The following is a 13987-nucleotide window of genomic DNA, read 5'->3' as shown; positions in this document are numbered from 1 at the left end:
AGGGTCTTTTATTTCCCCTTTATTTACACCCCTTCTAGGTGGACTGACCTATGCAGAGGTGCAAATTTTGAGGGAATTTTTTTGTTGTTGTATTGTCTTTTGATTGACTATAACCGCCCATATATCATTATTGTGAATTATTTTGGCCATGATAATTGTGTAGTTAAAAATCTGATATTGTGATAGCCCAGTGTGGTGTTATTCCAGTGAGAACTGTTTTCTACCAAAACACCAATGCTTTCAGTAATGAATTTTATTTAAAAAGAAAAGAAAAAAGAAGAACTATAATAATAAAATTAAAAAAAATTAAAAACAGGTATGCAAATATAACTACATATACAATTGATTCTGGAGCCTTTTCTTGCCATCAAAATATAACAACTTAATCAAAACAGTAAACAACTTACTAATAGTAATATTAATAATGACGATGATGATGATTATTCCAGACATCTTCATTCTAATTCCAACACAAAACTCCATCATTAATTACTTGATCATTCAAATAAGAAAATAACAGGACAGGTCAACACAAAGCACAAAAGAAACATTTTAGAATTCATTGGCTGTGTCATTTGAAATATTTTTGTTTTTCTTACAATATTTCTGTTGAAGTAATTATTGCTCAGACTGTTAGTCATCAAAGCGGATGTGCTTACTTGCTTCGGTGGCCCGAGCGATGATGATTTTCTCAGCTTTAGAAATGAGCTATGAAAAACAATGACAAATATTCTGTGATGTTGATAAAACTACAAATCTATTTAACTTTGACTGCCTTTAAAGGTTGTTGAGTGAGGTTTAGGTTACCTTTTCTGTTCCACGCTTTTTTTCTCTAGGACTGTTTAGCTTTGCTTGTCGGTCCACCAAAATCTTCTGCCAGTACCTCTGCTCACGGTCACCTTTTTTATTCATTAATACATTATTTAATTTGCCATATCTTAAAAAAAAAAAAGATAGTTTTGAGTTAAAATTTATATTCAGAGAAAATTATGCTTCTAACCTGAGAGGAGTTCAAGGTTCCAGTTGTATTTTTTCTGAAGTTCTGATTGGGCTGTTATAACTGTCTGTGCATCTTCAGGACTCTTGAAGCGAATGTAACCCTCTTTATCTCCATCAAGAATGTCCACATAAGCCACAGCGGACATCTCAGACAGTGAATCCTGTGCATATGAAAAGAAACAGCTCTTAAAAATGGCTTATTGTTTGATGTACCCAAGATAGCTTTAACAATCAATTTAACTAGCATGTTAGTATATACCTTGATGCACCTCTTGCTTGGCAGGGGCTGGTTATGGCTAATCTTGACAATGACTCCACTCGCAAACTCAGGGCCAGAAGGGGGCTCTTTCTTAGCTGTATCCTTAAAAGCTTTGATAAGAAAGAAAGGAAGAAAGAAAGAAACAAACAAACAAAGAAAATGAATGAATGAACAGGTATTTAAATAGTAAGATTTATTAACAGGCAAGATCCCAACAAAAGATACTCACAAGTGTTCTCATTCTCTTTAGTCTGCATGATGTCATACTTCACTGACTTCTGGTTGATCTGAGCCACTGACTGCTTCAGATGGGTCATACAGTGCTTCTGCAGTGTCAGGTACTCCTGCTTCAGGTTCAACCACTCTTTCCTGACAGTTGAAATCCACTTCATTACTTCAATATCTCACACAATACACAATTATTTATGAACCTTGACTTGAAAAAGAAAAGATGCACAGCACTGCTCACTTTGAGAGAACTCTGAGTGGGATGACCTCCTCCCCTATTTTCAATCTCTCCTTGAGCTTCTTCTTTCTTTTCCTCTTGGCCTTCAAAACAGAATCGTCTTTCTTCTCAGAGTCCAACTGTTCTTCATTCTTGCTCTCAGTTGATAAATCTATGCGATAAAAGAACATAAATTACAAGTAAATGACAGCAACAACTTTAAGGCCATTTCACATTGAAGAGTGAACAGTAGCAGGAACATAAATTTTTGCATGAGTACAAATTTAGACAGTTGGTAGCGCTAGAGGTTTTGGGAAACTATAGGTTGGAAACTATAGTCAATGGGCTGCCATAAACATAAGTGCAGAAACAGTAGTAGAAGCAGCACAGATACAACCTTCAGTTTTTCTTTTTCAGCTCTGTGTACCCATAAATACACATGAACTATACGAAATGACTAGCAACATGGGCACTATCTTCTCTAATACATTAGAAGCTGTTGCCCCCATCAAATTGAAAACGGTTAGAGAAAAACGTACTGCACCATGGTACAACAGTAATACCCATTCTCTCAAGAAAGAAACTCGTAGTCTTGAGCGCAAATGGAGAAAAACTAACTTGGAAGTTTTTAGAATTGCGTGGAAAAACAATAAGGGCTGAGCATATCCACAAACTTATAGAAAATAACCAAAACAATCCAAGGTTTTTATTTAGCACAGTGGCTAGATTAACAAATAACTAGACGCCACCCGATCTAAATATTCCCTCACAGTTTAATAGTAATGACTTTATGAATTTCTTCACTGATAAAATAGATAACATCAGAAATACAATAACAAATGTAGATTCTACAGCGTATATGACTTTCTTCTTTCAGATGAATCCAGTCGGAGTTATATTAAAAATTGTCTTTGATCTTTCAAGCTGTTTCATGGCACTCAGTGGGTGCTGCATGCATCAGTCCAAAAGAAGTTAAATAAAAAGCGCCCTCCCATAAAAAAAATTCAGGGCTCCAGGGGTTGAACAAAGGCGATGCGTTTTTGTAAGAAAAATATCCATATTCAAAACCAAGTGCCATGAAACAACTTGAAAGATCAAAGACAATTTTTAATATAACTCCGACTAGATTTGTCTGAAAGAAGAAAGTCATATACACCTAGGATGACTTGAGTAAATTATGGGCTAATTTTCATTTTTGGGTGAACTAACCCTTTAAGGGTGAGTAAGGCCCCATCCATATGGAGACACGTTTAGCTGTATACGTAAAGATTTTGTATCATATTGGCATTTCGTCCAGATGGATCCGGCATTTTGGGAGCGTGAAACCGCTATTTTTTTTAAACCGGGTCCCTGAATGGATAAATCTGAAAACCACAGCCTTGCGTTTTCGTGATTGGGGTGTAAATCAGCATAGAAAAATAAACAAATTACAAACATATATAAATAAATATAATAGAACAGATACAAATCAAATAAACAGTGCTTTATATTTTTCCGGTAAGTCTAACAGTATTCAGGTATACTGGTTGAATACAGGGGTTAAAGCAAAAAAAAAATATTTTGACTGAACATTTTTCCTCAGCCAAACCCCATTCCACAGCCATACCTGTCACACACCCAGTTTAAGAGCAGTTTTTTCTTGTAATTAGGAGTGCTTGTCCTCCTAATTTAAAAAAAATTAGGAGCACCTTCTGATCAATAATAATAAATTCTGATCAAAAATGAGCCTTCCTAATATGTGGCATTTGACTCAAAGTGATTTGCAGGGGCATTTTCTTTTTACCTTTGTAATGGCATTTTTCTAATTTTATTAAATGTATGCAGTGTTTCCTAGGATTTTTTCCAGCTGTGGTGGCAGAACTATTTGTCATGGACCATGCCCCCCTCCCCACCCAAGAATCAGGTGCACTCAGAATTGAATTTATTTTAACCAAAAAATGTCAAGTAAATAGTAAATAATAAAATAAGAACAAATAAATGAATGACAATCAATAGCACAAATAACAAGATACAAATAAAATTAACTATTTTATAACTACTTTATTTTTTTCAGTTAGGTCTAACTATAATCTATACAACTGTAAAATAACACTGGTTAGTCTTCACTGCATAATGAAAGGCAGCAGGAGGTTTATTTAGGCTGCTGTCTCTTTAAGACCACATGCACAGATCTAATATACTGTTACACATGGCTCTATGCTTACTTTTTTTAGGAGCTCTTGTCCTATCTGTCAAATTAAAAAATGTATGTTTATTAACTTTTTAACATTTCTATTCTGAAGTAGAATAAGACAAATAAGTTACCAATCATGTGAAATTAGTATTAATAAAAACAATTTGTACTACAGAGGTAGCACAGAACACAAAAGTGTATTGTAGGTACATTTTCAGATGTTTAATGAGACTCAGAGGTGGCATGAGAGCAATTAAATTCATACATTCATGTGGAGATTAATGTTTTAAATATAAAATTTTGAATGCAGAAATATTACATTTAAATAACTGAAATTATATGCTAAAAATGAAACAAGTCACTAATTTTATCACTGAATCATTCATTCAATCGATTCGTTCGAACGGCTGATTCATTCAGGAATGAAGCAAGTGACTGTCTTTATGAATGGGGAATCATGAATCACCGACTCATGATTCATTCAAAAATGCACTTTCATTGAATTAATTAAACACCGCTGTGTTTGCTTTTAGAGATGCGCAGCGGCTGAGCAGTTACTATATTTGGAACTATTTTCGTTGAGGAAATAGAGCAAAATCAGGCAGTACTTGTTTATTGAACTGTTGTAATCAATATCACATGTGGTGGCAGAACTATTTGTCATGGACCATGCCCCCCTCCCCACCCAAGAATCAGGTGCACTCAGAATTGAATTTATTTTAACCAAAAAATGTCAAGTAAATAGTAAATAATAAAATAAGAACAAATAAATGAATGACAATCAATAGCACAAATAACAAGATACAAATAAAATTAACTATTTTATAACTACTTTATTTTTTTCAGTTAGGTCTAACTATAATCTATACAACTGTAAAATAACACTGGTTAGTCTTCACTGCATAATGAAAGGCAGCAGGAGGTTTATTTAGGCTGCTGTCTCTTTAAGACCACATGCACAGATCTAATATACTGTTACACATGGCTCTATGCTTACTTTTTTTAGGAGCTCTTGTCCTCCTAATTAAAAAAATTTAGGAGCACCTTCTGATCAATAATCAAAAATTCTGATCAAAAATGATCCTTCCTAATATGAGGTGACATTTGACTCCTTAAAGTGACTTACAGGGGTATTTTCTTTTTACCTTTGTAATGGCATCATTTTCATCTGTCAAATTCAAAAATGTATGTTTATTAACTTTTTAACATTTCTATTCTGAAGTAGAATAAGACAAATAAGTTACCAATCATGTGAAATTAGTATTAATAAAAACAATTTGTACTACAGAGGTAGCACAGAACACAAAAGTGTATTGTAGGTACATTTTCAGATGTTTAATGAGACTCAGAGGTGGCATGAGAGCAATTAAATTCATACATTCATGTGGAGATTAATGTTTTAAATATAAAATTTTGAATGCAGAAATATTACATTTAAATAACTGAAATTATATGCTAAAAATGAAACAAGTCACTAATTTTATCACTGAATCATTCATTCAATCGATTCGTTCGAACGGCTGATTCATTCAGGAATGAAGCAAGTGACTGCCTTTATGAATGGGGAATCATGAATCACCGACTCATGATTCATTCAAAAATGCACTTTCATTGAATTAATTAAACACCGCTGTGTTTGCTTTTAGAGATGCGCAGCGGCTGAGCAGTTACTATATTTGGAACTATTTTCGTTGAGGAAATAGAGCAAAATCAGGCAGTACTTGTTTATTGAACTGTTGTAATCAATATCACATTTGCAAACTCCCTTAATAACTATTAAAAGTTGTCACTCTCCTTATCGCGATCTGTGGGCGCAAGTGAGTTCTCAAGACTCAAAAGCACATGCAAATGATACATTCCTTCATCTGTCATCGTGTTATAAGCGTGGAACCTACGGGAATGAGTAGAATTGTTATTAATAGCGCCGAAATGCTCTGTGTTCTCTGCTAATAACCCGACTGTGAATGATGCGAGCGGCATCACTATGTTGTCACTGAGAAGCTACATCCATGATGATTTTGGTGTGCCGGACCCCGGCAGAACAACAACAACAATGATACATGTGTCTTTTCCCCTCATTTTTTTCCAATTAACGGAAATCCGTTGTAGCGACGGAGAACTTTAATCCCTGTATTCAGGTATACAGGGTTGAATAATCAAATGTAAAATAACACTGCATAGTCTTCACTGTATAAATTAAATCTAATAAATCTGTGTTAAAGCTACAAAAGAGATTTTTCTTTGTGTTTTGTTGTTTGATTAACATTCATGACACAGAAAGCCTTAGGAACATTAAACTGCTGTGAAACAATATACTATCCATTTTCTTTATCAATTGTTTACCTTCACCTAAGCCATAAGCAACTGTGTTTACAAGGATACTTGCAGAGACGTACATTTTGACAGTTTCACACATGTGTCATTTCAGGCACAAATAGCGGAAGTGAATGGAATTCAGTGCTCACGTCCATCTGGGTGGTTCTGACCGCGTCTACAACGGACGTGAGTGACAACAAAATACAATAGAACCCATTATAATCAGTAGGGTTGGATATCGTTTGAATTTTATCAATTCCGATTCCAATTTTGCTTATCGATTCCCAGTTTTGATTCCAATGTGATTAAATAATGTTATCAAACATTTATCCTGTCTCTCTTTTTTGCAAACCATTTATTGGAGCTGAAAACCATGAACAAAAATCAAATAATCAAAAAATCAAATTTTTGTGTGCAAATAGAACTGCATGATACTGGATAAATTGTTTTTTTCTTTCTTTTTTTTCCCCCAATGAAAGTTGTGGTTCTCTCATGATTCTGAAAAAAAAACATTAGACAACTAAACAAAATCACATGCAATTTATGAATTAATGATTAAATGACTTACTCAAGATGTACTTGTTTCATTACTGGATGAATCAGCATTCTTGAACAAATCTCTTGTATGATTCAAAGACAAATACATTTTAACAGCACCTTTTTGCCACCTACTGGCGTAACAATGTAATTGATAAAACTTCACTTGAAGTGTCAAATTACTTTCAAAAGGTGATTTACTCTATTTTAATCGCTACCATACACATCGTACACAGTTTATATCTGAACTATAAACTTTTATCGCAGTACTTCTGTGATTTGAATGTTTGTAACAAATAATGATACTGTGTGGCTGCTGAAAAGACTGTGAAGCTGTTTCATTCATGAAAGATGACAGCTGGTCTCTTTAGGTCAACAGCAGTGCGAACGCAGATTTAAATGTTCAAATCACACTGGTGTGATCGTACGCTGGACAGACGAACCAAGTGATCACAACATTGATCGCACATGCCAAAGTTTGAGGAATGAATCAAACGAATCATTGTAATTTAGGAATAGAATCACGTTGGTGTTTGAATCGTGTTCGCGATCTTTAATGATCTATTAAATTAAAGTGCTTTGTCATGTTGGTGGTGACACCTCTCTTGCAACATTTTTAGCTATCACAGATATTATACTTAGCTTTTTTGGCTTCTGATCGCAAATGTAGCCAAACTTTGGCGTGCTTAGATTAGCGATCAAGGTCCTGGCAGATCGCTAGGTCCGGTATTCACAGATGAAAGAAAGAAAAAAAAAAAAGGCGCATAGGAATCGATAGGCGGAATCGAAATTTTAATTTGACAACAAGTATCCGATTCCTGACCTTAAGTATCCGATTCTGGAATCGGAATCGATTCCCAACCCTAATAATCAGTGATGCTGTCTACTAGTTTTGGGCGATATGCTCAATTTTCATATCGTCAGCCTGTGAGATCGCCGATACATGATATTATCGTGCTAGTTTAATTATTTACCTAGTTTCATTATCGGAAAGTGTACCAACTCCAGTGTAAGGCTAAAAGCAGTGTCTCTTTAGGTCAACAGCAGTGCGAACGCAGATTTAAATGTTCAAATCACACTGGTGTGATCGTACGCTGGACAGACGAACCAAGTGATCACAACATTGATCGCACATGCCAAAGTTTGAGGAATGAATCAAACGAATCATTGTAATTTAGGAATAGAATCACGTTGGTGTTTGAATCGTATTCGCGATCTTTAATGATCTATTCAATTAAAGTGCCGTTTGGGATGACCAGAACCCTTCCTAGAGCTGGCCGTCTGGCCAAACTGAGCTATCGGGGGAGAAGAGCCTTGGTGAGAGAGGTAAAGAAGAACCCAAAGATCAGTGTGGCTGAGCTCCAGAGATGCAGTCGGGAGATGGGAGGAAGTTGTAGAAAGTCAATCATCACTGCAGCCCTCCACCAGTCGGGGCTTTATGGCAGAGTGGCCCGACGGAAGCCTCTCCTCAGTGCAAGACACATGAAAGTCCGCATGGAGGACTCCAAGATGGTGAGAAATAAGGTTCTCTGGTCGGATGAGGCCAAGATAGAACTTTTTGGCCTTAATTCTAAGCGGTATGTGTGGAGAAAACCAGGCACTGCTCATCACCTGTCCAATACAGTCCCAACAGTGAAGCATGGTGGTGGCAGCATCATGCTGTGGGGGTGTTTTTCAGCTGCAGGGACAGGACGACTGGTTGCAATTGAGGGAAAGATGAATGCGGCCAAGTACAGGGATATCCTGGATGAAAACCTTCTCCAGAGTGCTCAGGACCTCAGACTGGGCCGAAGGTTTACCTTCCAACAAGACAATGACCCTAAGCACACAGCTAAAATAACGAAGGAGTGGCTTCCCAACAACTCTGTGACTGTTCTTGAATAGTCCAGCCAGAGCCCTGACTTAAACCCAATTGAGCCTCTCTGGAGAGACCTAAAAATGGCTGTTCACCAACGTTTACCATCCAACCTGACCGAACTGGAGAGGATCTGCAAGGAGGGATGGCAGAGGATCCCCAAATCCAGGTGTGAAAACTTGTTGCATCTTTCCCAAAAAGACTCATGGCTGTATTAGATCAAAAGGGTGCTTCTACTAAATACTGAGCAAAGGGTCTGAATACTTAGGACCATGTGATATTTCAGTTTTTCTTTTTTAATAAATCTGCAAAAATGTCAACAATTCTGTGTTTGTCTGTCAATATGGGGTGCTGTGTGTACATTGAGGAAAAAAAATTAACTTAAATGATTTTAGCAAATGGCTGCAATATAACAAAGAGTGAAATTTAAGGGGGTCTGAATAATTTCCGTACCCACTGAATGCACTTTAAAAACACTCCCATTAAAATCAGTGAATCTACACTGTATGATGAATAAATCTCTTATACTTACAACGCACGTACTTCTGCACTTTGTTTATGATGAAAGAATTTGCGAGTCAGAATTCAGTCAGCGCGCGCTGAACAACGGAACTCATTTCTGATTGGCCAATGCATTCATAAACTCAGCCTAACTGTGTGTGATTGGTTATAACACGCAATACTGTAAAACACGGAAAAATAAATACAATGCAACAAATAAGCCCTAATATTAATTAGAGAGTATTATTATCCTGATAATAATAATAATAATAATAATAATAATAATAATACTATTAATCGTCTTGCTATCATCAAAGGCATCAGCCACAGGCGATATCTCTGACTATCGTTGATACACGATACTATCGTCTATCGGCACAACCCTACTGTCTACACTGGATGCGGTGCAACACGGCAAATCCCCGAGAGTAATTCCCTCGTTCGTTTTATGATGTACTGAACACAAGTTCTAAAGGATTTGCAACGGTCACTGTGTAGGCAGCGCGGGGCAACAGCTGTCGATGAAAGCGATCAGTATACTAAAAATTGCACATCCTGCGATGTCACTATCGCGGATGTGCACATCGCGATATCGATGCTGAAATGATATATCGTGCAGCCCTAACGCAGATATTTCTTGAGACAAGGAAAAAAAAAAAAGATTGGATAGGGAAAGCTCTGGCTTCGTGTGGATGTGGCCTAAATCATAGGGTAATTTTCATTTTTTGGGTGAACTATCCCTTTAAGTCAGAACTCAGCGCTCGATTGCTCCGTCTGAAGTAACCCCAAACAAATACATGTTGAAATAAATAAATAAAATGTAGAAATAAATAAAGGGAAAAAATTGAAAAAATACAATTATACGTAAAGAAAATAAAACTAAAAATACTTATTTACTTTAACATTTCTTTGTGGATTGATTTATCATTTCTTTGTATATTTCTTTATTGTTTTGGCAGCTTTGGCACTAGTTAGATGTGATTAATATATTTCATCAGCAAAAGTGTCCAATAAGAGGAGCAACGTTGGGATAAAGCAGCTCATAATTTAACAGGTTATGCAATATCACCATGGCAGCCCCCATAAGGTGACCCACTCCATTTAAAATAAAATTACTAATATGACTGGACTTTTCCAGAAGCACTTTTATGCATATGAATATATTTTAAATGACAAAAATTTTTGAAAGATTTACTCTTGGCATTTTCGCCTTTATTACGATAAATCAGATCAGAATTGACAGGAAGCGAAGTGGGAGAGAGATTGGGGGACGGGATTGGGAAAGGTCCTCGAGTCGTGATTCGAACTGGGGGCGCCCGTAGCACAACAGTGCTGTATGTCGGCGCGCTGCCCACCTTAAATTTCTCCCAGAAAAACCAAAACAACCTTTAAAAAATATATAAAAATCTACCTTTCATCTCACTCTCATCGTATTCCTCCTCTTCTACTTTTCTTATTTTGGATGGCATCTCATCTTGGGCTTCTCCAACTAATGCCTCAGAACTGCGGGATCTTCGTCTTTTCTTCTCAACGTTCTTGCTTGCGCTGCTGATCAGTATTGCAGGGTTTTCCATTTTAGATTCATCTGATGAATGTTTCTTTGGCTCATTGGTAACTGCAGTCCCTAACATTCCTTCTCTGTCCATCTCATTTACAGTCATTTCTTCACAAGCACTGTTTTTGAGATCATTTCTAGACCTTTTTCTCTTCTTTTTTTTGCCATCCTCCTCATAACCTTAAAGTAAAAACATGAGTTGCTTATATCTGGATCATTCAGAATGTGATGTGAAAAACACAAACTGGCAAAACAAATCTTCTTTTTAATTTTATACTGTAATATATACAAGCAGCCTTTTCACAGTATGTATAAATATGTTACCTTGTGTGTCCTGGATAGCCTCAAAATGGATAGTCTTTTTCTTACAAGTCTTAGGGAAGATGCCTGGCTTCTTTGGAGCATCTTCTGGAGGATTGTTCAGCATCTGTCATTTCAAGTAAAACAAACCATGCTTTAGAGTACATTTTACTCCAACCTGCAATTGGACTGTATTGTGTTACTGTATACTGTATTATTACACCTTATTCTGTTTCTATAATAATCCCAACAATAAGTGTTTATAGGATCCTGTGAGTATGCCCAAAACCATATTTCCCACTTGGTGAGTATTAAAGTCATATTATTTTGTAGGCTACTAGGCCTACAATATTCCTATGATTTTGGAATACTAACAATATAGTACAATTATAGCGCATACAAGTTACCTCAATAGCTTTATGTGCTTGTTCCTCTGTCTCAAATTCCACAAACGCAAACCCTTTAGGGTGTCCTGTGGACTTGTACCTGGGGATACTAACATAAACCACATTTCCACACTTGCTAAACACTCGCTCCAGCCAAACATGAGTCACTGACTTTGGCAACAACTCCTGAAACACAACAAATTTAAGAGGGTATACATTAAAATCATACAGACCACATAAAAGTTAAAATAATGTGAAATTAATGCAGACTCAATTACCACATAAACTGTGCGGTTGTCCACATCTTTTGGGCTTTCACCAAGTGGATCCTTTCGTCGTACATGTGTTCCCTGAAGATTTACCTTAAGACAACATAACAGTTAACATTATTATCAGTGCATAAATTAGAACTAAACCCTCTCTGAAAAAAGAAAAGAAAATTTAAATCATGCAAACCATACCTCCACTATTGCTGAATTTTTAAGAGCCCTGGCTATCAACTTGACATCTGTCGTCAATTTTTTCATTCGGTTGAATGACGTCAGCACGGATATGTCAACATCTGCAATGAAACAACAAAAAAGTTAAGTGCATCATATATATATTAATCTGCGTCATGAGATAGAAACATAACACTGATATATACATCCATCTCGTGACTGTTCGATGACATTCTTCATGAATCTGTCCTTGTGAAGATTCACATCACCAAACCAGAATTCCACCTGCTTCTTCACTTCAGCCAGCAGCTGTTTCACCCGAGATCTCTTTTTTTTTTCGTTCTCTTTCTTCTCACTCTGGTTTGAACAGGCGGCATCCCCTCCTGAGGAAATCTTCTCCGTGTCAATCATATGGCTGTTGGTTAAAAGTCATAAGATATCTGTAAGACCATTATCTGTACAGAACCAATTATGTCGAGCTAAAGAACTAACGACTACAGATTCTTAACTTACCTTTAACTTGTAGCTTTCTAAATTAACTTAAATAAAAATAATCGCTTTACACAGCCATTAATAACGACTTCGAAAAAGTTTTACTTAAACAAACACAGATAGAACACGGCGACACAAAAATCTAAAGTGTTGAACCTTTGTTGTATGTTCGACCGTAGCACAAAATCAATTCATATGCGCAAAGTTCCTTCGTGTCGCATAAAGATGACGTCGATGCTGTTCCAGTGAGCGGAGTTGTGGGGGTGTCTTGAGACAACGCACAAGCAAATGGAACTGAAAATATTAGTGCACGCTCCTCTTCTTCTTCTTCTTCTTCTTCTTCTTCTTGGTGTTTAATGGCGGATGGCATACAACTTTTAGGTGCATTACCGCCACCTACTGATTAGGAGTGTAGATCAGGACCGTACTCTTCATTAAATTCAATTATATAGATAGGAACCGTGTCCTTTAAATAACCTATATAAAAAATTCATTCCCCAAAATGTTCATCAAATTCAGTTTTTCTTTATTTTCCTTGAGGACATCAATCAGTATCCTTATTTCCTTTCCGTATCTTGAACACTTCATTATAACATAACATGCTCTACTGTTTCCTCCATATTACAATATTCACATTTTCCAGTTTCATGTCTCCCCATTCTCTTCAAACTGCTATTAAGAGCAGTATGGCCACATCTAAGCCTTGAGATTATAGTTTCCTCGTGTCTATTTCTTCCTGTTACTCTGTACTTACCAACAATTCTTTGAATGCTATAAAACCATCTCCCTGTTCTTTCTTCTTCCCAATATTTCTGCCATCTATTCTTCACATGTTGCTTGATTAAACACTTCATTTCACTCTTACCATACTTTATCTGCATATCTATGTCTACTTTCTTTGTTGCTTCCTTTGCATATTCGTCTGCTAACTCATTTCCTTTTACTCCCACATGCGCTGGTACCCAACAGAAAGCTACATAAATTCCCATCACCTGGATCCTATATATTGTTTGAAGAATCTCAATAATTATATCTGCTCTGCTCTCTGAATGACATGTTTCAATTGTAATTAAAGATGAACTTGAATCAGAACATATGAGTGTCCGCATTGGCTTATTTTCCTCCACCCATTGCAATGCCAGTACAATTGCAATAATTTCACCAGTGTAAATTGACAAATTATCTGTGATTCTTTTAATGACTTTGTCATTAAATTCTGGGATACTAAATGCCACACCTACTTTGTCTTCCATATTTTTTTGTCCACCTCTTTTAACACACTATTAGCAGCAGATTGATACACTATACTCCCATAATCAAATACAGATCGTATCAATCCTGTATATATACTTCTTAGAGCCATCCTCTCAGCCCCCCATTCTTTCCCCATTAAACATCTCATAACATTCATTACCCTTTTACAGTTATCAACTATTTTTTTATGTGTATTTTAAATGTGTTTTTCATCAAACCATATACCCAAAAATTTAAAACATGATACTCTTTCTATATCTTGACCATATAATTTTAATTTTACCTCTTTACTAATCCTACATTTTGAAAATAATACATTTTTTGTTTTTTCAACAGAGAATCTAAAACCCCACTTATATGACCACCTTTCTACTTCTGTTATTGCTTCTTGCACTTTCCTTACAACAAACTCTAAATTCCTCCCTCGTTTCCAGATTGCACCATCATCTGCATAAAGAGAAATTCCTATTCCCTT

At 36.2% G+C, this 13987-nt stretch overlaps 1 protein-coding gene across 2 annotated transcripts; it reads right to left on the bottom strand.

The window, feature by feature from the left end:
- Positions 1-263: 263 nt before the first annotated feature.
- Positions 264-12577, bottom strand: larp7 (La ribonucleoprotein 7, transcriptional regulator). 2 transcript variants are annotated; one of them, XM_016259288.1, is made up of 13 exons: positions 12280-12577; positions 11973-12181; positions 11788-11888; positions 11605-11688; positions 11348-11512; positions 10965-11067; positions 10497-10820; positions 1728-1875; positions 1488-1627; positions 1259-1368; positions 1001-1160; positions 808-899; positions 264-708 (listed from the first exon to the last, which is right to left on the bottom strand). In XM_016259288.1, exons 2-13 carry the CDS (start codon positions 12175-12177, stop codon positions 634-636), a joined length of 1707 nt encoding a protein of 568 aa, XP_016114774.1. In that variant the 5' UTR covers positions 12178-12181; positions 12280-12577; the 3' UTR covers positions 264-633. The 2 variants fall into 2 exon arrangements, with proteins under 2 accessions (XP_016114774.1, XP_016114775.1); XM_016259289.1 differs by having other exon boundaries at positions 12415-12577.
- Positions 12578-13987: the final 1410 nt, after the last annotated feature.

The sequence above is a fragment of the Sinocyclocheilus grahami genome, unplaced genomic scaffold (genome assembly GCF_001515645.1).
Source record: "Sinocyclocheilus grahami isolate Dianchi unplaced genomic scaffold, SAMN03320097.WGS_v1.1 scaffold1824.1, whole genome shotgun sequence".
NCBI lineage: Eukaryota > Metazoa > Chordata > Actinopteri > Cypriniformes > Cyprinidae > Sinocyclocheilus > Sinocyclocheilus grahami.
This window is presented reverse-complemented; position numbering and strand designations above follow the sequence as displayed.